A 24,167-nucleotide genomic window follows, 5' to 3' on the forward strand; every position below is an offset into this window, starting at 1 on the left:
TGCCACCAGCCATACTGCTCGTTCTGTGCGTGATTTCCTGCAAGACAGGAATGTCAGTGTTCTGCCATGGCCAGCGACTAGCCTGGAGCTCAATCCCATTGAGCACGTCTGGGACCTGTTGGATCGGAGGGTGAGGGCTAGGGCCATTCCCCCAGAAATGTCTGGGAACTTGCAGGTGCCTTGGTGGAAGAGTGGGGTAACATCTCACAGCAAATCTGGCGCAGTCCATGAGGAGGAGATGCACTGCAGTACTTAATGCAGTTGGTGGCCATACCAGATACTGACTGCTACTTTTGATTTTGACCCCTCCTCCCCTTTTGTTCAGGGACACATAATTCAATTTCTGTTAGTCACATGTCTGTTGAATCTTATGTTCATACACATATTTACACATGTTAACTTTGCTGAAAATAAGCGCAGTTGAAAGTGAGAGGACATTTCTTTTTTTGCTGAGTTTAGTTAGCATACGGGAACAAGTTTATACAAATTTGTCCTACCCTGTCGGAAAACGGTATAATACAAAATTCTCCAGACTTTCAAGGGAGGCGTGACAGTGACATGATATTGGAGGTATGGCAACGCGAGACTAGGTACATGCAAATGTTAACATTGCTTTCCTGTGCTAAAAACACATCAGCGGTGTATTCATTAGTGCAAACCGTAGAAAACCTTTTGGTACAAATTCAGGTGAGGCCCTCCCAATTTAGTCCGATTGGCTTTTGTTTGGTTCCTAGTAGAGGTCGACCGATTTAATCGGAATGGCCGATTTAATTAGGGCCGATTTTTATTTTTTTTATTTTTTTCAAGCTTTCATAACAATCGATAATCGTAAAAAAATTTTGCCACCGATTTTGCCTTTTTTAAAATTTGTATTATTATTTGTTATAATTTTTTTTCTATTTTATTTTTTCTATATAATATTTTTTAACTATGCAAGTCAGTTAAGAACACATTCTTATTTTCAATGACGGCCTAGGAACGGTGGGTTAACCTCTTGGGGCTAGGTGGGACGCTAGCGTGCCACCCGTGGTGCACTCCATCAACAGCAGGTGCATTTCAAGAGCGGCAAATTTGAATCCAAATAAATGTCAAAATTCAAATTTTTCAAAAATACAACTATTTTACACCATTTGAAAGATAAACATCTCCTTAATCTAACCACGTTTTACGATTTCAAAAAGGTTTTACGGCGAAAGCATAAATTTAGAGTATGTTAGGACAGTACATTTACAAGAGTTGTGTGTAATGTTTTGTCAAGTCAAAGACAGGGTCACCAAAACCATAAAACCAGCTAAAATGATGCACTAACCTTTTACAATCTCCATCAGATGACACTCCTAGGACATTATGTTAGACAATGCATGCATTTTTAGTTCTATCAAGTTCATATTTATATCCAAAAACAGCGTTTTACTATGGCATTGATGTTGAGGAAATCGTTTCCCTCCAATAACCGGCAGTCAAGTCAGCGTCACAAATTAAATAATTAAAATTAGAAAACATTGGTAAAATATTATATTGTCATTTAAAGAATTATAGATTTACATCTCTTGAACTCAATCAACTTGCCAGATTTAAAAATAACCTTACTGGGAAATCACACTTTGCAATAATCTGAGCACTGCGCCCAGAAAAATACGCGTTGCGATACAGACTAGACGTCATGTTGGGGAGATCTAAAATCGAAAATACTATGTAAATAATCCATTACCTTTGATTCTCTTCATCAGATGTCACTTCCAGGTATCACAGGTCCATAACGAATGTAGTTTTGTTCAAAAAAGCTCATCATTTATGTCCAAAAATCTCTGTCTCGTTAGCACATGATGTAAGCCAGCCGGACTTCTCGTCATGAACGAGGGGAAAAAATATATTTCCGTTCGTTCAAACATGTCAAACGTTGTATAGCATAAATCATTAGGGCCTTTTTTAACCAGAACATGAATAATATTCAAGGTGGACGAATGCATACTCTTTTATAACGTATTGGAACGAGGGTACCCAACATGAACTCGCGCGCCAGGTGTCTAATGGGACATCATCGTTCCATGGCTCTTGTTCGGTCAGATCTCCCTCCAGAAGACTCAAAACACTTTGTAAAGGCTGGTGACATCTAGTGGAAGCAATAGGAAGTGCCAAAATATTCCTAAGCCCCTGTGTTTTTCAATGGGATAGGTTTAAAGTCAATACAACACATCAGGTATCCACTTCCTGTCAGAAAATGTCTCAGGGTTTTGCCTGCCAAATGAGTTCTGTTATACTCACAGACACCATTCAAACAGTTTTAGAAACTTGAGAGTGTTTTCTATCCATATATAATAAGTATATGCATATTCTAGTTACTGGGTAGGATTAGTAACCAGATTAAATCGGGTACATTTTTTTTATCCAGACGTGCAAATGCTGCCCCCTAGACCCAACAGGTTAACTGCCTTGTTCAGGGGCAGAACGACAGATTTTTACCTTGTCAGCTTGGGGATTCAATCTTGCAACCTTACAGTTAACTAGTCCAATGCTCTAACCACCTGCTTTACATTGCACTCCACGAGGAGCCTGCCTGTTACGCAAATGCAGTAAGAAGCCAAGGTAAGTTGCTGGCTAGCATTAAACTTATCTTATAAAAAACAATCAATCAATCATAATCACTAGTTAACTACACATGGTTGATGATATTACTAGTTTATCTAGCCTGTCCTGCATTGCATATAATCGATGCGGTACGCATTCGTGAAAAAGGACTGTCGTTGCTCCAACGTGTACTTAACCATAAACATCAATGTCTTTCTTAAAATCAATACAGAAGTATATATTTTTAAACCTGCATATTTAGTTAATATTGCCTGCTAATATGAATTTCTTTCAACTAGGGAAAATGTGTCACCTCTGCAACAGAGTCAGGGTATATGCAGCAGTTTGGGCCGCCTGGCTCGTTGCGAACTGTGTGAATACTATTTCTTCCTAACAAAGACAGCCAACTTCGCCAAACGGGGGATGATTTAACAAAAGCGCATTTGCGAAAAAAGCACTCGATGCCTTTCTTAAAATCAATACACAGAAGTATATATTTTTACACCTGCATATTTAGCTAAAAGAAATCCAGGTTAGCAGGCAATATTAACCAGGTGAAATTGTGTCAGTTCTCTTGCGTTCATTGCATGCCGAGTCAGGGTATATGAAACAGTTTGGGCCTCCTGGCTCGTTGCGAACTAATTTGGCAGAATTTTACGTAATTATGACATAACATTGAAGGTTGTGCAATGTAACAGGAATATTTAGACTTAGGGATGCCACCCGTTAGATAAAATACGGAACGGTTCCGTATTTCACTGAAAAAATAAACGTTTTGTTTTCGAGATGATAGTTTCCGGATTCGACCATATTAATGACCTAAGGCTCGTATTTCTGTGTGTTTTATTATATTATAATTAAGTCTATGATTTGATATTTGATAGAGCAGTCTGACTGAGCAGTGGTAGGCACCAGCAGGTTCGTAAGCATTCATTCAAACAGCACTTTCGTGCGTTTTGCCAGCAGCCCTTCGCAATTCTTCAAGCATTGTGCTGTTTATGACTTCAAGCCTATCAACTCCTAAGATTAGGCTGGTGTAACCGATGTGAAATGGCTAGCTAGTTAGCCGGGTGCGCGCTAATAGCGTTTCAAATGTCACTCGCTCTGAGACTTGGAGTAGTTGTTCCCCTTGCTCTGCATGTGTAACGCTGCTTCGAGGGTGGCTGTTGTCGATGTGTTCCTGGTTTGAGCCCAGGTAGGAGCGAGGAAAGGGACGGAAGCTATACTGTTACACTGGCAATACTAAATTGCCTATAAGAACATCCTAGAAGGATTTGCATTGTCTAGATTTGAAGCTAGTGTGTATAAATGCTCTGATTGGCTACTGAAGGGTTTTATTGTCCAAAATGTGGAAATATACCTTTGGAAATGTGCACAGTATGATTCAATTCTATGAATTTAATATTGTGCAGCCTACATAGGCTATTATTTGCATCCACATTTTGCCTGGTTTCAGTTTAGGTATTCTTTTGAACAGTGACCTTTTTTGTAGACTACTTTTTTTGTTAGCCTACATTTGCTTCAAAACAGACTACTGGTGCTGACTGGAGGCGTTCTCTGTACAACCCCCTTCCCAGACCAGGCAGGCTAGAACAAGCAATCACCCATCCACACAGTGCCTCTCCCTGTCAACCAGAGAGTAGCTTTACATGGAGATGGTCATGCCTTTGGGGAGGGTGTGTGTCGGTGGCGGTCTTCCCAGGCCAGGCATTCGCTCAGTGAAATGTGGTGTTCTCACATTGTCTGGAGGGAAGGCAGGTGGACTTCCTCTGCGCTCGCCTGGCAGGGGCTTTCAAGTTTCCATTGGCTGGTAACAAAATAGGGAGAGTGCATGTATGAGGGGCGCACTGGATCCCAGGCTACATGAGCTGCTGAGAGGCACGTGCTCTTCAAGTAAATTAATGTGCCTTTTTCCCTTCTCTCTACGTCTTGTGTAGACGTAATGGGATTGGTTGTGTGTCGCGGATTAGCAAACTCGCCAAGAACAGAGGAAGGGGAGGGCGAGACGCAGTTCTGGGCCAGTAAAGAGACTCACTACCTCCCTCCTCTGCTCTCCTCTCCTCTGTCCTACTGGAAGTTGCTCGCTAGCTTAATGTCTGTGGGGGTTAGAGAAGACTGGTCGGCACACTCTAGCTGGGACTGAGAAAAAGTGGAGAGGAAAGGAGAGGGAGCCATGGAGGTCTTGCTGGTTCCCTTCTGCAGAGAGACAGGTAAACAAGAGTTGCCGGTTCCAACGATAGATGGCAAGACGACTTTTAGCAACTTTTAGTGACTTAATGCACTTGTCTCCTGTTCTCCCAATTGTTAGTCTGGACTTTTACACAAATATGTAGTTTGCTAGTTCTGCCTATGTGGTTAGGCTGTGTTCCTTTCTGAGTGAACAACATGTGTTCATGTATCATAGCTTAATTTAAAGGTTTGATTGCGCTTATTGAGGTTGTTTCTGAATCTCTGATTACCGGGCACTTAATGTGATGTTTTATGTTTTGTTGCCCTCTGGGGTTTTCTTGACTGTAGTTTCACAAAGTGTGTGCGTTTTTGTTTTTATATTAATTAACCTGTAACGGCAGTTTTCTGTTGTATTAAAATGTGGATGTCGATTAAGGCAGCCCCCCGCACTTCTGATTCAGAGGGGTTGGGTTAAATGCGGAAGACACATTTCAGTTGAAGGCATTCAGTTGTACAACTGACTAGGTATCCCCCTTTCCCTTTCCAATAACCAAAACAATTGAGTAATGTATCGCACGAGAAGGGACGGTGCACCAGCAAGAAGGCAAGCATGAGATGATTGATTTAAAAAGCCTCAGGAAAGTGGTGTTTTTGCATTTTTGAGATACAAGCCCAAGTTCCAAAGATAACTCCCCTCTACATCAAATTTTTAGATGGACCTTGGATTCTACCTGGAAGCACCTTCAGGTCATTATAATATACGAAGGCCTAAGTGACTCTACGTGAGTCTGATGTTTCCCTCCTAGCACCACTGAAATCTGCTTTTTTTATTCATTTTAAAGTAATCCATGAAAACTCATGTTTTTAGTTAGTCTGTGTGTGTGTTCCTAATATTTTTGAGTCAAAAAGAGGGAGAGCGACAGCTGCTCAGCTGTATTCTAATGAAGCAGCCCTTCCTCATTGTTGTGCCTTAAAGGAGAGAGTGGTGGCCACATTCCAGTGTTGAGATTGGGAGAGGTTGGGGCCCTCCTTTCTGTTGGGTCTGAAGGCGCAAGGCACCACCGAGCCAGTCTGACTCTGCTGCCTGGCACTGGACCAGCCCGTCTCCATCCTGGACCTCACTTGTTGAAGCTACTGGGCCTTGGGTGTTTCAAATATAATGGCCTATAACCAGGGCCCAGAGTTGTTCCTTGTCAGGTGGTCAAATTTTATTGTTGCTTACATATATTTTGCAGATGTTATCGCAAGTGTAGAGAAATGCTTATGTTCCTAGCTCCAACAGTGCAGTAATATCTAACAATAGAAAAAGTACACGCAAATCCGAATAGACAAAGAAGGGAATTAAGAAATATTAGAACAAGCAATGTCAGAGTTCGGAATATAAATATATTGTATGTGTGTGTGTGTGTGTGTGTGTGTGTGTGTGTGTGTGGGTGTGTGTGTGTGTGTGTGTGTGTGTGTGTGTGTGTGTGTGTGTGTGTGTGTGTGTGTGTGTGTGTGTGTGTGTGTGTGTGTGTGTGTGTGTGTGTGTGTGTGTGTGTGTGTGTGTGTGTGTATAGACATTATGGCCAGTATATGGTCTTTCTATGACACTTGGTGCTGTAGATGTCCTGGAGGACAGGCAGTGTGCCCCCGGTGATGCATTGGGCTGACCGCACCACCCTCTGAAGTGCCCTGCGGTTGCGGACTGTGCAATTGCCGTACCAGGCAGTGATACAGCCCGACAGGATGCTCTCAATGGTGCAGGTTGAAGAGGCGCTATTGTGCCTTCGTCACCACACTATCTGTGTGGATGGACCTTTTCAGTTTGTCAGTGATGTGCACACCGAAGAACTTGAAGCTTTTCACCCTCCACTGCGGCCTCGTCGATGGGGTCATGCTCCCTCTGCTCTCTCCTGAACTCCATGATCAGCTCCTTTGTTTTGTTGACATTGAGGGTGAGGTTATTTTCCTCGCACCACTCTGCCTGCGCCCTCACCTTCTCCCTGTATGCGTTCTTGTCATTGTTGGTAATCAGGCCAACCACTGTTGTCGTCTGCAAACTTGATTGTGTTAGAGACGTGTGTGGCCATGCAGTCATGGGTGAACACTGAACAGGGAGTACAGGAGGGAGCGGCGTACACACCCTTGTGGGGCCCCCGTGCTGTGGATCAGCGTAGTGGATTTGTCGTTACCTCGCTTTTTCAGCACGTCAGGAAGTCCAGGACCCAGTTGCACAGGGCGGGGTCAGACCCAGGGCTCCGAGTAGAGGTCGACCGATTTATGATTTTTCAATGCCGATACCGATTTTTGGAGGGCCAAAAAAGCCGATTACCAATTAATCAGCCGAATATGTTTTATTTTTTATTTTATTTTTTATTATTATTATTTTTATTTTTTTATGACAATTACAACAATACTGAATGAACACTTATTTAACTTAATATAATACATCAAAATCAATTTAGCCTCAAATAAATAATGAAACATGTTCAATTTGGTTTAAATAATGCAAAACAAAGTGTTGGAGAAGAAAGTAGAAGTGCAATGTGCCATATAAGAAAGCTAACCTTGAAGTTCCTTGCTCAGAACATGAGAACATATGAAAGCTGGTGGTTCCTTTTAACATGAGTCTTCAATATTCCCAGGTAAGATGTTTTAGGTTGTAGTTATTATAGGACTATTTCTCTCTATACGATTTGTATTTCATATACCTTTGACTATTGGATGTTCTTATAGGCACTTTAGTATTGCCAGTGTAACAGTATAGCTTCCGTCCCTCTCCTCGCTCCTACCTGGGCTCAAACCAGGAACACATCGACAACAGCCACCCTCGAAGCAGCGTTACCCATGCAGAGGAAGGGAAAAAACTACTCCAAGTCTCAGAGCGAGTGATGTTTGAAACGCTATTAGCGTGCACCCAGCTAACTAGCTAGCCATTTCACATCGGTTACACCAGCCTAATCTTGGGAGTTGATAGGCTTGAAGGGGTGGGTATAATTTGAGGAACGTTCCAACAGGAATCTGTTCCAAAAAACGTAAAGTAAAAGGTTGCCAACCAACAACGCATACAAAGTAGCAACGCATACAAACCTAGCTAACTAGCTGCCGAATAGCCATCAACTCACCACGTAGCTTATTCTTAATGTTTGTCCATAGGCAAACAGACATATGAGGACAGACATTTTTCGGAATAAACGTGATGAGTGAAAAACGCAATGAAATAGACCACTCCCTACCCGGTATCTTATTCTGCCGCTATACAACTTTGTATGCGTTGTTTTTTGGAAACCTTGTTATTTACGAAGTTTATGGAATAGATTCCTGTTGTAACGTTCCACAAATTATACCCACCCAGGTTGAAGTCATAAACAGCGCAATGCTTGAAGCACAGCGAAGGGCTGTTTGAATGAATGCTTATGAGCCTGCTGCTGCCTACCACCGCTCAGTCAGATTGCTCTATCAAATCATAGACTTAATTATAATATAATAAACGCACAAAAATACGAGCCTTGGGTCATTAATATGGTCGAATCTGGAAACTATCATCTCGAAAACAAAAGTTTTTTTTCTTTCAGTGACACGGAACCGTTCCGTATTTTATCTAACGGGTGACTAAGTCTAAATATTCCTGTTAGGCATTGATGTTTATGGTTAGGTACATTGGTGCAACGGCAGTACTTTTTTTCGCAAATGCGCTTGTTAAATCAACACCCGTTTGTCGAAGTAGGCTGTGATTCAATGAATTAACAGGCACCGCATCGATCATATAACGCAGGACACGTTAAACTAGTAATATCATCAACCATGTGTAGTTAACTAGTGATTATGTTAAGATTGATAGTTTTTTATAAGTCTAATGCTAGCTAGCAACTTACCTTTGCTTCTTGCTGCCCTCGCGTTACAGGTAGTCAGCCTGTTAATCCTTGTGGAGTGCAATGTAAGGCAGGTGGTTAGAGCGTTGGACTGGTAACCGAAGGTTGCAAAAACGAATCCCTCCTGAACAAGGCAGTTAACCCCCGTTTCTAGGCCGTCATTGTAAATAAGAATGTGTTTTTAATCTGACTTGCCTAGTTAAATAAAGGTGTAAAAAAAAAAAAAAAAAACGGCAAATCGGTGGCCAAAAATACCGATTACCGATTGTTATGAAAACTTTAAATCGGCCCTAATTAATCGGCCATTCCGATTAATCGGTCGACCTCTAGCCCGATTTTATTTGGATCTCTTTTAGTCCCCATTTGGACTAATCTTCCAAGAGTCCTTAAATATTAAAATACAATTTATATACGAACACATTTTCACATAACACACTATTACAAACATACTAACGTAATAAACCAATAAATAATCAATCTAAAAAATATGGATTCTTCATCTACTGTAATCCCACAACATTTCTGTGTATTATATTTAAATTGACGAACTGACTTGTTGAAAAGGTGGCGTTCTATGACGGTGCCATGTTGAAAGTCACTGGCCTTACTGAAGAGTTCATTCTACTGCTAATGTCTGTCTATGGAGATTGCATGGCTGTGTGCTCGATTTTATACATCTGTCAACAGCGGGTATGGCTCAAATAGCCGAATCCACTAATTTGAAGGGGCGTCCACATACTTTTGTATATACAGCGCATTCGGAAAGTATTCAGACACCTTGAGTCTTTCAACATTTTATTACGTTAGCCTTACTTTAAAATTGATGAGGGAAAAAAACAATTGAATCAATCTACACACACTACCTCATAATGACCAAGCAAAAATAGGTTTTTAGACATTTTTGAAAATGTATAAAGCAAAAACTGACAACACATTTAGTATTCAGACCCTTTACTCAGTACTTTTGTTGAAGCACCTTTTGGCAGAGATTACAGCCTCAAGTCTTCTTGGGTATTACGCTACAAGCTTGGCACATTTGTATTTGGGGAGTTTCTCACATTCTTCTCTGCAGATCCTCCCAAGCTCTGTCAGGTTGGATGGGGAGCGTTGCTGCTCTCTCCGGAGATGTTGAATCTGGTTCAAGTCCGGGCTCTGGCTGGGCCACTCAAGGACATTCAGAGACTTGTCCTGAAGCCACTCCTGCATTGTCTTGACTGTGTGCTTAGGTTCGTTGTCCGGTTGGAAGGTGAACAATCTGGAGAAGGTTTTCATCAAGGATCGCTCTGTTTTTTGCTCTGTTCATCTTTCCCTTGATCCTGACTAGTCTCCCAGTCCCTGCCGCTGAAAATCATTCCCACAACATGATGCTGCCACCACCATGCCTCACCGTAGGGATGGTGCCCTGTTTCCTCCAGACGTGACGCTTGGGATTCAGGCCAAAGAGTTCAATATGGGTTTCATCATACCAGGGAATCTTGTTTTTCATGGTCTGAGAGTGCTGTAGGTGCCTTTTGGCAAACTCCAAGCGGTCTGTCGTGCCTTTTACTGAGAAGTGGCTTCTGTCTGGCAACTCTACCATAAAGGCCTGGTTGGTGGAGTGCTGCAGAGATGGTTGTCCTTCTGGAAAGTTCTCCCATCTCCACAAAGGAAGTCTAGAGCTCTGTCAGAGTGACCATTGGGTTCTTGGTCACCTCCCAGACCAAGGCCTGTTTGGCTGGGTGGCCAGCTCTAGGAAGAGTCTTGGTGGTTCCAAACTTCTACCGTTTAAGAATGATGGAGGCCACTGTGTTCTTGGCAACCTTCAATGCTGCAGAAATGTTTTGGTACCTTTCCCTAGATCTGTGCCTCGACACAATCCTGTCTCGGAGCTCTACAGACAATTCCTTCAACTTCATGTGGGACCTTATATGGACAGGTGTGTGCCTTTCCAAATCATGTCCAATCAATTGATTTTACCACAGGTGGACTTCAATCAAGTTGTAGAAACATCTCAAGGACCATCAATGGAAACAGGATGCACCTGAGCTCAATTTCGAATCTCATAGCAAAGTGTCTGGATACTTAGGTAAATCAGGTATTTCTGTTTTTAATTTTTTTAATAATTTTGCTAAAATGTCTAACCTGTTCGCTTTGTCATTATGGGATATTGTGTGTGTGTCTGTATATTGATGAGAAATGTTTTATTTAATCAATTTTAGAATAAGGCTGCAATGTAACAATGTTAAAAGCAGTGTATGTCACGCTCCAAGTTATTAACATGTTAATTTAAATCACTGTCCTATGGGGAGAAAAAAAGCTACATTTGCCGATCAGGTCACGTGGTTAGGAACATTTAACAACTGTGTGAATGTTCACTCTTCTGTTCACTTCCACGGCTCTGACTTTCAAGACCATTGGGCCAGGTGTGAATGAAACCTACTAAACCATTTTTGAATTTAATTGCAATGGAAAGTGGCAACCATCCACAAAGGCCCATCAGTGGCTAATTAAAGATACATTATGCAGAAATCGACAATTAAGTGTAGTGTAGAGAATCATTGTACCGTCTAAACTTCTGTGAAACTTCTTGTCCATAACCAAAGATATTGTATTTTCAGCAGTTTGAAGCTGGTGTACAAAACCAAAGTTTTGTGCATGCAGGAACAGTCTTATATGTGGGTTTTTACATGTTGTAGGTTAACAGGAAGGACACCAATGTCACATATGCCTTGCTGATATCGATAAAATAATATAGTGATGCTTTTATCCAAAGCAACTTAGTTGTTAATGCATACATTTTTTGTATGGGTGCCCTCAGCGGGAATGGAACCCACAACCCAGGCATAAAAAAATTATTCTTCGTTAAAACCTGACTAAACCAATTGGAAAAATATACATTTGTGTAGGCAGACATCGGCTATTTTTTGCCCAATGAGGAACATTTCAAAAAGTTTTTCCCTTTACCCTGTTTTTCAGGCAATATATCACTTGTGATGCCGTCTGACTACAGCCCAGTAACAAATATCACACTAGGAGCAGTCAATGCCAATGTGAGGACCCAGATGGTGAGTGTTATGTATTAAATCAAATCTATTTTATAAAGCCCCTTTTTTTTTTTTTTTTTTGTCTCAGTGCTTTAAGTATACCCAGCCTACACAGTCAAAAGTTTGGACACACCTACTCATTCCAGGGTTTTTCTTTATTTTTACTATTTTCTACATTGTTGAATAGTTGTGAAGACATCAAAACTATGAAATAACACAAATGGAATCATGTAGTAACCAAAAAAGAAAGTGTTAAACAAATCAAAATATATTCGTGATTGAAGAGCACTTTTTCCCAGTCCATTCTGGTCCATCAAAGGTGGGTTTGTGCCCGTAGGCGACGTTGTTGCTGGTGATGTCTGGTGAGGACCTGCCTTAAAACAAGCCCTCAGTCCAGCCTCTCTCAGCCTATTGCGGACAGTCTGAGCACCGATGGAGGGATTGTGCGTTCCTGGTGTAACTTGGGCAGTTGTTGTTGCCATCCTGTACCTGTCCCGCAGGTGTGATGTTCGGATGTACCGATCCTGTGCATGTGTTACACGTGGTCTGCCACTGCGAGGACGATCAGCTGTCCGTCCTGTCTCCCTGTAGTGCTGTATCGCAGTGCAGCTTGGCTGGGTCGTGTTTTGGAGGACACATGACTCTAGACCTTCGCCTCTCACGAGTCCGTACGGGAGTTGCAGCGATGAGACAAGACTAACTACCAATTGGATATCATGCTATTGGGGAGAAAAAGGGGTAAAAATGAACAAAAAAATAATACAACTAAATATTTAAGTCAAGGGGTCTGAATACTTTCCGAATGCACTGTAAGTGTGAGTTGAGCCTTGACTAGTAAATTGGCTTTTTTCTTAACCGGCTATAATTTTAAGTTCATGGAAATTGAGCCACTGCTGCAGATTTCTTTCTTCATGAAAGCCCTCTGTTGGGATACTTTTTTTCTTCGTAGTTAAGTGTTGAGTCGATGATCAGAGGTGTATTCCCCAGGTACCAAAGAAAAACATTCGTGCCGAATGTCTGAATTTGTCCAATATCAAATTCTCGTTTTCACTTCAAAACGTTTTCCATTGCAAAGTGTTTTGCTACGTTGGGTGTTGATGAATACACCCCAGGTCTCCTATCCTCCTGCATCTGTGGCAGCCAGTGTGGTGAAGTGTAAAAGAAAGGGCTGGCTGGGAGGAAAAGAAGAAACGTTGTGTGGGGGGGCTACAGACTGTGACTAGCTTGCTATAATTAGCTGGGGGTATTTATTAGCACTCTGCTGCATCCAGCTGATCTCGCCTCGTCTCTTTTGTTCGGCTCCGGCTTCGAGACACTTCTGCATAGTAGGAAATATTACACCCAACCTGATCCTGCTCCGTGCTCAGTCACCATACAGAGAATCGCCCACTTCTTGGCACAGAATCTGTTCTCAATGACTCACCTGGATAGTGTTCATTAGGGCGTCAAACGGAATATGTTTTGAAACTGAAAACGAAAATGAGCTCTTCATATTGGATGAGTCCTGGTTGCCCTTTCCTTTTTCTCGATTTGCTGCGTAATGAACAGCACCCTGGCTACCAATATTCTTCGAATCACCTGACATCCTTGCAACTGTTCAATCATGTCCATTGCTAAACATTTTGCTACGATGTGCCCAAATGAATATGCGCCTGCGATCTGATGCACCCCCTCTGTTTATTATTTATTTTCTGTGTAGATCATCAGCACAGCAGAGAGAGTTTCGCACACAGGGAATGTCCTCATAGGTACCCCCTGCACACACACGCCCACTATGGTTGACCAGGGACACAACCAGGATGCCAACAAGTGGACCCCAGGGTGAGCTGGTACACACGTTTTTCCGTTTGCTCAAGTACATACACATTTTCTCACACGCACACACAACTGCATTGTTTGCTCGAGTACACACACACCACTGCTGTTTTGTTGCACATTATCATTGTTGTAAAGAGGTATTTTCTTTGATCTGTTTCCAGAACATGAAAATAATTTAAGTAGCATCCACTGTATTTATTTTTTATTAGCTAACATCACTTTTGGTTTTTTATTCCCAGGGCCAAGAAGCGAACGCATGATTTCATTGACTCATATTTTTCTGACCGGTGGGTTGATTCTGTTCTTCTGGCTACTATTGTTGTTAATATTCACACACACACCCAGCAGGGATTGCTAGGTAGCGATTTCAAATCTAATGTATTTATTGCGGCCTGTTAGTTAGCCTATGGATTGACAGATAATATACACTGCATTCAGTAAGTATTCAGACCCATTGATTTTTTTCCACATTTTGATACGTTTCAGCCTTATTTGAAAATTGATTACAAATAAATCTACACACAATACCCCATAATGACAAAGCGAAAAAATTAATAAAATGTTCGCTAATTTATAAAAAACAAATACCTTATTGACATAAGTATTCAGACCCTTTTGATATGAGACTCGAAATTGAGCTCAGGTTCATCCTGTTTTCAATGGATCATCCTTGAAACGTTTCTACAACTTGATTGGAGTCCACCTGTGGTACATTCAATTGATTGGAAATGATTTGGAAAGGCACAAACCTAAGGTCCCACACTTGACAGTACATGTCAGAGCCAAAACCAAGCCACGAGGTCGAAGGAATTGTCCCTAGAGCTCCGGGACAGGATTGTGTCAGGGTACAGATCTGGGGAAGGGTACCAAGAAAATTCTGCAACATTGAAACTTCCCAAGAACACAGTTGCCTCCATCATTCTTAAATGGGAGGTTTGAAACCACCAAGACTTTTCCAAGAGCTGGCCTCTGGCCAAACTGAGCAATCGGGGGAGAAGGGCCTTGGTCAGGGAGATGACCAAGAACCCGACGGTTACTCTGACAGAGCTCCAGAGTTCCTCTGTGGAGATGGGAAAACCTTCCAGAAGGACAACCATCTCTGCAACACTCCACCAATCAGGCCTTTATGGTAGAGTGGCCAGACAAAAGCCACTTCTCAGTAAAAGGCACAACAGCCCGCTTTGAGTTTGCCAAAAGGCACCTACAGGACTCTCAGACCATGAGAAACAAGATTCTCTGGTCAATGAAACCAAGATTGAACTCTTCGGCCTGAATGCCAAGTGTCACATCTGGGGGAAACGGGGCACCATCCCTACGGTTAAGCATGGTGGTGGCAGCATTATGCTGTAGGGATGTTATTCAGCGGCAGGTACTAGGAGACTGGTCAGGATCGAGGGAAAGATGAACTGAGAAAAGTACAGAGATCCTTGATGAAAATCTGCTCCAGAGTGCTCAGGACCTCAGACTGGGCCAAATGTTTATCTTCCAACAGGACAACAACCCTAAGCACACAGCCAAAACGACGCAGGAGTTCATTTTTTTATTTTACCTTTATTTAACTAGGCAAGTCAGTTAACTTCTTACTGTTGAAATCCCGTTACTGGGATCGACTTGACAACAGACAGTGAAATTGCAGTGCGCCAAATTCAAACAGATCTCATAATTAAAATTCCTCAAACATACAAGTATTATGCACCATTTTAAAGCTAAACTTGTTGTTAATCCCACCACAGTGTCCGATTTCGAAAAGGCTTTACGATGAAAGCATACCTTGCGATTATGTTAGGTCAGCGCCAAGTCACAGAAAAACACAGCCATTTTTCCAGCCAAAGAGAGGAGTCACAAAAAGCAGAAATAGAGAAAATTAATCACTAACCTTTGATCTTCATCAGATGGCACTGATAGGACTTCATGTTAAACAATACATGTATGTTTTGTTCGATAAAGTTCATATTTATATCCAAAAGCTGTTAACATTGGCGCATTATGTTCAGAAATGCATTGTCTCAAACATCCGGTGAAAGTGCAGAGAGCCACATCAAATTACAGAAATACTCATCATAAATGTTGATGAAATACAAGTGTTATGCATGGAATTAAAGATATACTTCTCCTTAATGCAACCGCTGTGTCAGATTTCAAAAAAGCTTTACGGAAAAAGCACACTATGCAATCTAAGTACAGCGCTCAGCCACCAAAACAAGCCATACAGATACCCGCCATGTTGTGGAATCAACAGAAGTCAGAAATAGCATTATTAATATTCACTTACCTTTGATGATCTTCATCGGAATGCACTCCCACGAATCCCAGTTCCACAATAAATGTCTGTTTTGTTCGATAAAGTCCATTTATGTCCAAATACCTCCTTTTTGTTTGCGCGTTTAGTTCACAAATCCAAATTCACGAGGCGCAGGCCAGACAAAGTCAAAAAGTTCCATTACAGTTCGTAGAAACATGTCAAACGATGTATAGAATCAATCTTTAGGATGTTTTTATCATAAATCTGCAATAATATTCCAACCGGAGAATTTCTTTGTCTTTAGAAAGGAAAAGGAATGCAGCTAACTCTCACGTGTGTGCGCCTGACTGAGCTCATGACATTCTGCCAGACACCTGATTCCAAAAGCTCTTATTCTCTCCCCCTTCACAGTAGAAGCCTGAAACAAGGTTCTAAAGACTGTTGACATCTAGTGGAAGCCTTAGGAAGTGCAATATGACCCCACAGACACTGTATATTGGATAGGCAAAGACTTGAAAACCTACAAACCTCAGATTTCCCACTTCCTGGCTGGATCTTTTTCTCAGGTTTTTGCCTGCCATATGAGTTCTGTTATACTCACAGACACCATTCAAACAGTTTTAGAAACTTTAGGGTGTTTTCTATCCAAATCTACTAATAATATGCATATCTTAGCTTCTGGGCCTGAGTAGCAGGCAGTTTACTCTGGGCACGCTATTCATCCAAGCTACTCAATACTGCCCCCAGCCATAAGAAGTTAAGAACAAGTTCTTATTTTCAATGACGGCCTAGGAACACTGGGTTAACTGCCTTGTTCAGGGGCAGAATGACAGATTCTTACCTTGTCAGCTCAGGGATTCGATCTTGCAACCTTTTGGTTACTAGTCCAACGCTCTAACCACTAGGCTACCTGCTGCCCCAGGAGTGGCTTTGAATGTCCTTGAGTGGCCCAGCCAGAGCCCGGACTTGAACCCGATCGAACATCTCTGGAGAGACCTGAAAATAGTTGTGCATTGACGCTCCCTATCCAACCTGACAGAGCTTGAGAGGATCTGTGGAGAAGAATGGGAGAAACTCCTTAAATACAGGTGTGCCAAGCTTGTGGCTTCATGCCCAAGAAGACTTGACGCAGTAATCACTGCCAAAGGTGCTTCAATGAAGTACTGAGTATGAATACTTATATTTCCATAAAAATAAAAAAAATGCATTCGCTAATATTTCTAAACATGTTTTCACTTCGTCATTATGATGAAATCTTCCTGCCGGAAGAAGATTATCCAGTCAAACAAGTCGCAGATAGAGTGAGATGGCATTAGAAAGTGGGATAGAGAGGTAGGAGAATTGGCGAAAGAGGGAGATACAGAGGGCGAGAGAAACGGAGTCAGAGATGCTTTGTCATTCTCTCACAGCATCTCATTGAGCTGAAGTGTCTCATTAGTTCCAAAGCAAACCAGTTCATTAGGCAATGGAATTAGTTGTAATCTAGGAGGACTGACTACTGACACATACGCAGTAACATGGTCTTGTATATTGAATTAATCTTAAACAGTTCACACACTCACTTCAAACTAACGATTTCTCTGTCTGTGTTGCAGGGATGGGCTGTGCTCAGGAGACTCTTCAGCCAGGTAACTGCCCGGCTCAGCAGAATGTAGATGGAAGTGAAACGGTGCATTTGTAGTAAGGGGGGGGGGGGGGGGCTGCTCAAGAGCTCAGCTGCAGTCTGGCATTTTTTTGTTAGTCCAGAATGCATGTGTCTGACCCCCCCCCCCCCCCCCCTCCCCCCCGAAAGATCACACAACTGCTGACTCACTACAGCAGAGCACTGGCTCGCTCTCTCTCTCTCGTTCCCTCTCTCCCTGTTCCCTTTCTGTCATCTCCTCTGGATACTATTTATATTTCAGTGTCCCATCTCTTCTCCCGTGCTGTCTCTTTTTCTCTCGTAACAAAAATAAAAGAAACCAAAAAGACCAGGGAAATGTATTCGTTGGAATCGTACCGCAGATAGTCTGATCTAATCTGGATATATCCAACCAAACAATTTCAGTCCAACTTTCCAAACATACCAATGTCATGGGTTCCAAGTACAGTACATGTATTCTGGAACATTCTACATATTGCCCACAAAACAGAACTCGTTTTTTTTCTTTCTCTCGCGCGCTCTCACAGTACAGTACAAATCCACAGTAGATTTGTAGAAGTAGCGACCATGACTGCCTATTCACTAGTGACTGCAGGTTTTTTGTGTGTGTTCAGGTGAGCAGATTATGTAACCATCAGAGGCTGTGTAGATACTGTATGTCTGTCTGTACATGTGTAGTATGTACAGTACCAGTCAAAATTCTGGACACAACTACTCATTTCAGGGTTTTTCTTTATTTTTACTATTTTCTACATTGTCAAATAATAGTGAAGACATCAAAACTATGAAATAACACAAATGGAATCATGTAGTAACAAATGTTCTTTTAACTTCTATGGGCTAGCGCCCCACCTGCGGGACACAGCCAGTGAAATATCAGGGCGGAAAATTCAAAAACAACAAAATGTCATAATTCAACTTTCTCAAACATACAACTATTTTATACCATTTTAAAGATAAACTTCTCGTTAATCTAACCATATTATCCAATTTCAAAAAGGCTTTACATAGACAAAAATAACCACACAGCCATTTTCCAAGCAAGGACATGTGTCAATAAAACCCAAAACACAGCTAAATGAAGCACTAACCTTTGACGATCTTCATCAGATGACACTCCTAGGACATCATGTTACACAATACATGTATGTTTTGTTCGATAAAGTTCATAATTATATCCAAAAACAGCATTTTACTTTGGCGCGTGATGTTCAGAAAATGTATTCCCACCAAAACGTCCGGTGAATGTGCACATCAATTTACAAAAATACTAATCATAAACGTTGACAAAATATATAATTATTTTAAGAATTATAGATTCACTACCCCTGGATGCAACTGCTGTGTCAGATTTTAAAATAGCTTTATGGAGAAAGCACATTTTTCAATATTCTGAGTACATAGCTCAGCCATCACGGCAAGCTATTCAGACACCCGCCAAGTTCGGGGCAACCTAAACTCAGAATTAGTATTAGAAATATTCTCTTACCTTTGCTGATCTTCGTCAGAATGCACTCCCAGGACTGCTACTTCCACAAGAAATGTTGTTTTTGTTTGAAATAATCCATATTTATGTAAAATACCTCCCTTTTGTTCGTGCGTACAGATCACTTATCCAAAGGCATAACGTGTGAGCGCGGAACGAGAGACAAAGTCAATGTTCCATTACCGTACTTAGAAGCATGTCAAGCGCTGTTTAAAATCAATCTTTGTTATTTTTAACGTAAAATTGTGATAATATTCCAACCGGACAATAGCATATTCATTCAAGAAGAAAAAGAAGGAACGGCGTGACCGCGCATATCCAATCCCTTTGTTGCCAGGCAGACCACTCAGTGAATGAGCTCCTATACTCTGCCCAGTGACGGGAGAAGGCTCAAACCACTTTCTGAAGGCTTTAGACAGCCAATGGAAGCCTTAGGAAGTGCAACGTCCCCCACAGACACTGTAGTTTCGATAGAGAATCAAAAGAACTACAATTCTCAGACTTTCCACTTCCTGCTTGAATTTTTCTCAGGTTTTTGCCTTCCATAGGAGTTCTGTTATACTCACAGACACCATTCAAACAGTTTTAGAAACTTTAAAGTGTTTTCTATCCGAATCTACTAATAATATGCATATTCTAGTTTCTGGGCCAGAATAGTAACCTGTTTAAATTGGGTACGTTTTTCATCTTGCCGTGAAAATACTGCCCCCTAGCCCAGACAGGTTAACCTGTTAGGGCTAGGGGGCAGTATTGACACGGCCGGATAAAAAACGTACCCGATTTAATCTGGTTACTACTCCTGCCCAGTAACTAGAATATGCATATAATTATTGGCTTTGGATAGAAAACACCCTAAAGTTTCTAAAACTGTTTGAATGGTGTCTGTGAGTATAACAGAACTCATATGGCAGGCCAAAACCTGAGAAGATTCCATGCAGGAAGTGGCCTGTCTGACAAGTTGTGTTTCATCTTGGCTCTTTTTATTGAAGACTGAGGATCTTTGCTATAACGTGACACTTCCTACGGCTCCCATAGGCTCTCAGAGCCCGGGAAAAAGCTGAACGATATCGAGGCAGCCCCTGGCTGAAACACATTATCGCTTTTGGCAAGTGGCCGATCAGAGTACTATGGGCTTAGGCGCGTGCCCGAGTCGACCCCATGCTTTATTTTCTTTCGTCTGTTTACCTAAACGCAGATTCCCGGTCGGAATATTATGGCTTTTTTATGAGAAATGGCATAAAAATTGATTTTAAACAGCGGTTGACATGCTTCGAAGTACGGTAATGGAATATTTAGAATTTTTTTGTCACGAATTGCGCCATGCTCGTCACCCTTATTTACCCTTTCGGATAGTGTCTTGAACGCACGAACAAAACGCCGCTATTTGGATATAACGATGGATTATTTGGGACCAAACCAACATTTGTTATTGAAGTAGAAGTCCTGGGAGTGCATTCTGACGAAGACAGCAAAGCTAATAACATTTTTCTTATAGTAAATCTGACTTTGGTGAGTGCTAAACTTGCTGGGTGTCTAAATAGCTAGCCCTGTGATGCCGGGCTATCTACTGAGAATATTGCAAAATGTGCTTTCACCGAAAAGCTATTTTAAAATCGGACATATCGAGTGCATAGAGGAGTTCTGTATCTATAATTCTTAAAATAATTGTTATGCTTTTTGTGAACGTTTATCGTGAGTAATTTAGTAAATTCACTGGCAGTGTTCGGTGGGAATGCTAGTCACATGCTAGTCACATGCTAATGTAAAAAGCTGTTTTTTGATATAAATATGAACTTGATTGAACAAAACATGCATGTATTGTATAACATAATGTCCTAGGGTTGTCATCTGATGAAGATCATCAAAGGTTAGTGCTACATTTAGCTGTGGTTTGGGTTTATGTGACATTATATGCTAGCTTGAAAAATGGGTGTCTGATTATTTCTGGCTGGGTACTCTGCTGACATAATCTAATGTTTTGCTTTCGTTGTAAAGCCTTTTTGAAATCGGACAGTGTGGTTAGATTAACGAGAGTCTTGTCTTTAAAATGGTGTAAAATAGCCATATGTTTGAGAAATTGAAGTAATAGCATTTCTGAGGTATTTGAATAACGCGCCACGGGATTCCACTGGCTGTTACGTAGGTGGGACGATTTGGTGCCACCTACCCTAGAGAGGTTAAATCAAAATATATTTGAGTTTCTTCAATGGTTTGCACACTCTTGGCATTCTCTCAACCAGCTTCATTTGGTTGTCACCTGGAATGCATTTCATTTAACAGGTATGCCTTGTTAAAAGTACATTTGTCTCAAATGCATTAACCTCTCTGGGCTAGGTGGGACGTTTGCGTCCCACCCTAGTCAACAGCCAGTGGAATCCCGTGGCGCACGCCCGCTACTGTTTTTCAGCCATGGCCTGCAAAGTCATCATTCAACGTTCTGGCGCCTTCTGAGAGCCTATGGGAGCGTTAGAAAATGTCACGTTACAGCAGAGATCCTTTGAGTGTATGTAAACTTCTGACCCACTGGGAATGTGATGAAAGAAATAAAAGCTGAAATATATCATTCTCTCTACTATTAACTGACCTAAGACAGGGAATTTTTACTTGGATTAAATGTCAAGAATTGTGAAACTGAGTTTACATGTATTTGGCTAAGGTGTATGTAAACTTCCAACCTCAACTGTACATATTACCTCGACTAACCGGTGTCCCCAGACATTGACTCTGTACTGGTACTCCCAGAGAGAGAGACACACACACACACACACACACACACACACACATTTTCAAGAATTGAGTCAGCCTTCAAAGCTGCACTCATTTGATGTCAATGTCTCATGGAAGGATAAAAAAAAATATGTCTGGGGTGGGGGTTCTCGATGCAACCCAAGTCAATTCTTTAGGAGTGTAGGGGTAGAAAATGCTGCTCCAACCACAACCATGGATCTGTCCCAAATGGCACCATGTTCCCTGAATAGTGCACTACTTTTGATCCTCATGGGGTAGTGCACTATATAGGGAATAGGATGCCATTTGGAACGCAAGCCATTACTATTGTCTATTTCCAATAGTGCTATTACCCTTCAGCATTGTTTTAAATACACTTTAAATACACTAAATCCACTTTAAATATGATTACACTGACAAAATTGCGCTGCATGTGTGCTGAGTATACAGCCATACACTAATTTGAAGCATCAACGAGCAGTGCGTCTAATGAGCGCATGTCACGTGATATTGTCAAAGCGTGCACTATGGTCTTCACATGCATGCCAAGCTCCATCATGCTTATGTTAATGTGTCATGGTTTTCACAAGTGTGCTTCTGCTTGTGAAAGTGTTGGAGAGAAACTCATCGTTTTACATTAGTATGGAATTATTGTATACATTGTATTGTCTGATCCACTGAGTCCATTGAGTGTTATATTGTTTGTGTGTGAGGTGAGATTTGACAAGTAAGTGTGGAGTTGGAGGTGTGGCGTGTGTGTTTGCGCAAGTTGTGTGTGCCGTCATCTTTTGTAAGCATTTCACTGTACTGTTTACACCTACTGTATCCTGTGCATGTGACAAATAAACAATTTAATTTGTGTAACAGCTAGTCCTAGATGTTGTGACCGTCTGGTCATTAATGTGTCGGTTGCTTCTTTGTGATCTCTCCACCAAAGCAAGCGACTGAAGGGCGATAAGAACGGGAAGGGCCTGAGGCATTTCTCCATGAAGGTGTGTGAGAAGGTGCAGAAGAAAGGCACCACGTCCTACAACGAGGTGGCCGACGAACTGGTGGCCGAGTTCACCCACTCCACCACCGTCATGGCCACAGACTCGGTGAGTCCGTAAATAACATGGTAATTTAGCAGACGCTTTCATCCAAAACCACTTACGGTTGACAGTAACACATATTCAGTATATGTGGCCCATGCAGGAATCAAACACACAACCCTGGTTTGTGTTCATTAGGCACCAAACAAGGAAATGGGGAGGGACTACCTGGACTTGTGCAATGAGAAACGGTGCTTGGCTTCAGTTATATTTTCCATTGCGTGCCCTAATGAACACAACCCTGGTGTTGCCAGCACCATGGTCCTCTAACCCATTGTGCCAGTAGAATGGTAAAGTATTGTGGGGGTTGTTGAGCGGATCAAGCCAGGTGGCCAGATTTCTGACTATACTTTAGCCAATGCCTCTAACGTCCTTTTTCATGCATAACTAAAGAACAAACCGATCAGGCTAGTGGATAACTCTAGCCTGTTGGTTCTTTTTAGTCTTACATTTTTCATGTACATTTTTCTTTATGTTTTTGAGAAAATTGTTGTACTCAGGGCACTATTGGGAATGAGATCCTGGTCTCAATTGGGCTACCCTGAATAAATAAAAGCGAATACAAATAAAATGCGTTCAATTTGACATGAGACAGCAAAACGGTGCTGTATTTTTTTTTTCTCCAGCAAAATGTTCATGTTAGATAAGTTTGTTTTTCCATTCATAAACTGTTCAAGATAAGCAATGAATGAATTACACATTTGAGCTCGTATAGACTATGGAATGTTGTTTATGTTGCAAACGGTTCCCTTGCGTCCCAAAGCATTGAATTGGAGAAGTCCAACTGAAAGTTAGGCTGTTTTAATAGTGGGGAGGAGGCCAACCGCTGAATACTTTCCGGTATTAATAATGACACGGCCCCTTAAAAATAGCTTGGCCCCAGACCTAATCTGCTTACTTCCTGTGGAATGTTACAGTATCATTCATTAAAAACAGATTAACCATGAGGGCTAGCAGTTAGTGCGCCGCAGGAGGGGTAGCGGGTAGTCCTGGCCAGGTAGCGGGTAGTCCTGACAGTTACTAATGAGATGCCCCTTCACCCTCCCAAGACAAGCTAAGAATCATAACCTCTTCTCTGCTATTATGTTTCCTTGCTCTTCTCTTATGTCATCTCTTTTCTTTACTCGCTTCCTTTCTCTTTCCTCACTCTATCCCTCTCCCTCCCCAGCAGGTGTATGACCAGAAGAACATCCGCAGGCGTGTGTATGACGCTCTCAACGTGCTGATGGCTATGAACATCATCTCCAAGGAGAAGAAGGAGATCCGCTGGATCGGCTTGCCCACCAACTCAGCCCAGGAGTGTCAAAAACTGGAGGTGATCTCACACACACACACACACACACACACACTTTAAACCAGCAGAGCTCTCTGGGAGCTGAAAGTGAGCCTGGACAGCCACTACATGATATCTGTCACTGTCACCTCTCGGGAAAAGAGGGACAGGCAGACGGAGAGAAATAAATGGGGTGAAGGGAGCACAGACAAAGGGAAGGGGAAGGAAAATGAAAGACCATTTCAGTTATCTTCTAGAGTGATTAAATTAATGT

At 41.8% G+C, this 24,167-nt stretch overlaps 1 protein-coding gene across 5 annotated transcripts in view; it reads left to right on the forward strand.

Moving 5' to 3' along the window:
• Window positions 1-4,214: 4,214 nt before the first annotated feature.
• The window catches only part of LOC106612420 (transcription factor Dp-2), a 34,596-nt gene continuing 14,643 nt past the window's right edge, over window positions 4,215-24,167 (forward strand). Inside the window, exons 1-8 of one of the 5 annotated variants that reach the window (XM_014213529.3) lie at window positions 4,217-4,778; window positions 10,553-10,656; window positions 11,547-11,635; window positions 13,314-13,435; window positions 13,672-13,719; window positions 17,270-17,302; window positions 22,467-22,626; window positions 23,789-23,935. In XM_014213529.3, coding sequence (XP_014069004.3) covers window positions 11,564-11,635; window positions 13,314-13,435; window positions 13,672-13,719; window positions 17,270-17,302; window positions 22,467-22,626; window positions 23,789-23,935 — 582 coding nt within the window. In that variant the 5' untranslated portion in view covers window positions 4,217-4,778; window positions 10,553-10,656; window positions 11,547-11,563. Of the gene's footprint in view, window positions 4,779-10,552; window positions 10,657-11,546; window positions 11,636-13,313; window positions 13,436-13,671; window positions 13,720-17,269; window positions 17,303-22,466; window positions 22,627-23,788; window positions 23,936-24,167 lie in introns of all 5 variants that reach the window. The other 4 variants (XM_014213527.3, XM_045724310.2, XM_014213528.3 and 1 more) reach the window with 4 other exon arrangements.

This window comes from Salmo salar, chromosome 09, assembly GCF_965601325.2.
Source record: "Salmo salar chromosome 09, fSalSal1, whole genome shotgun sequence".
Taxonomy (NCBI): domain Eukaryota; kingdom Metazoa; phylum Chordata; class Actinopteri; order Salmoniformes; family Salmonidae; genus Salmo; species Salmo salar.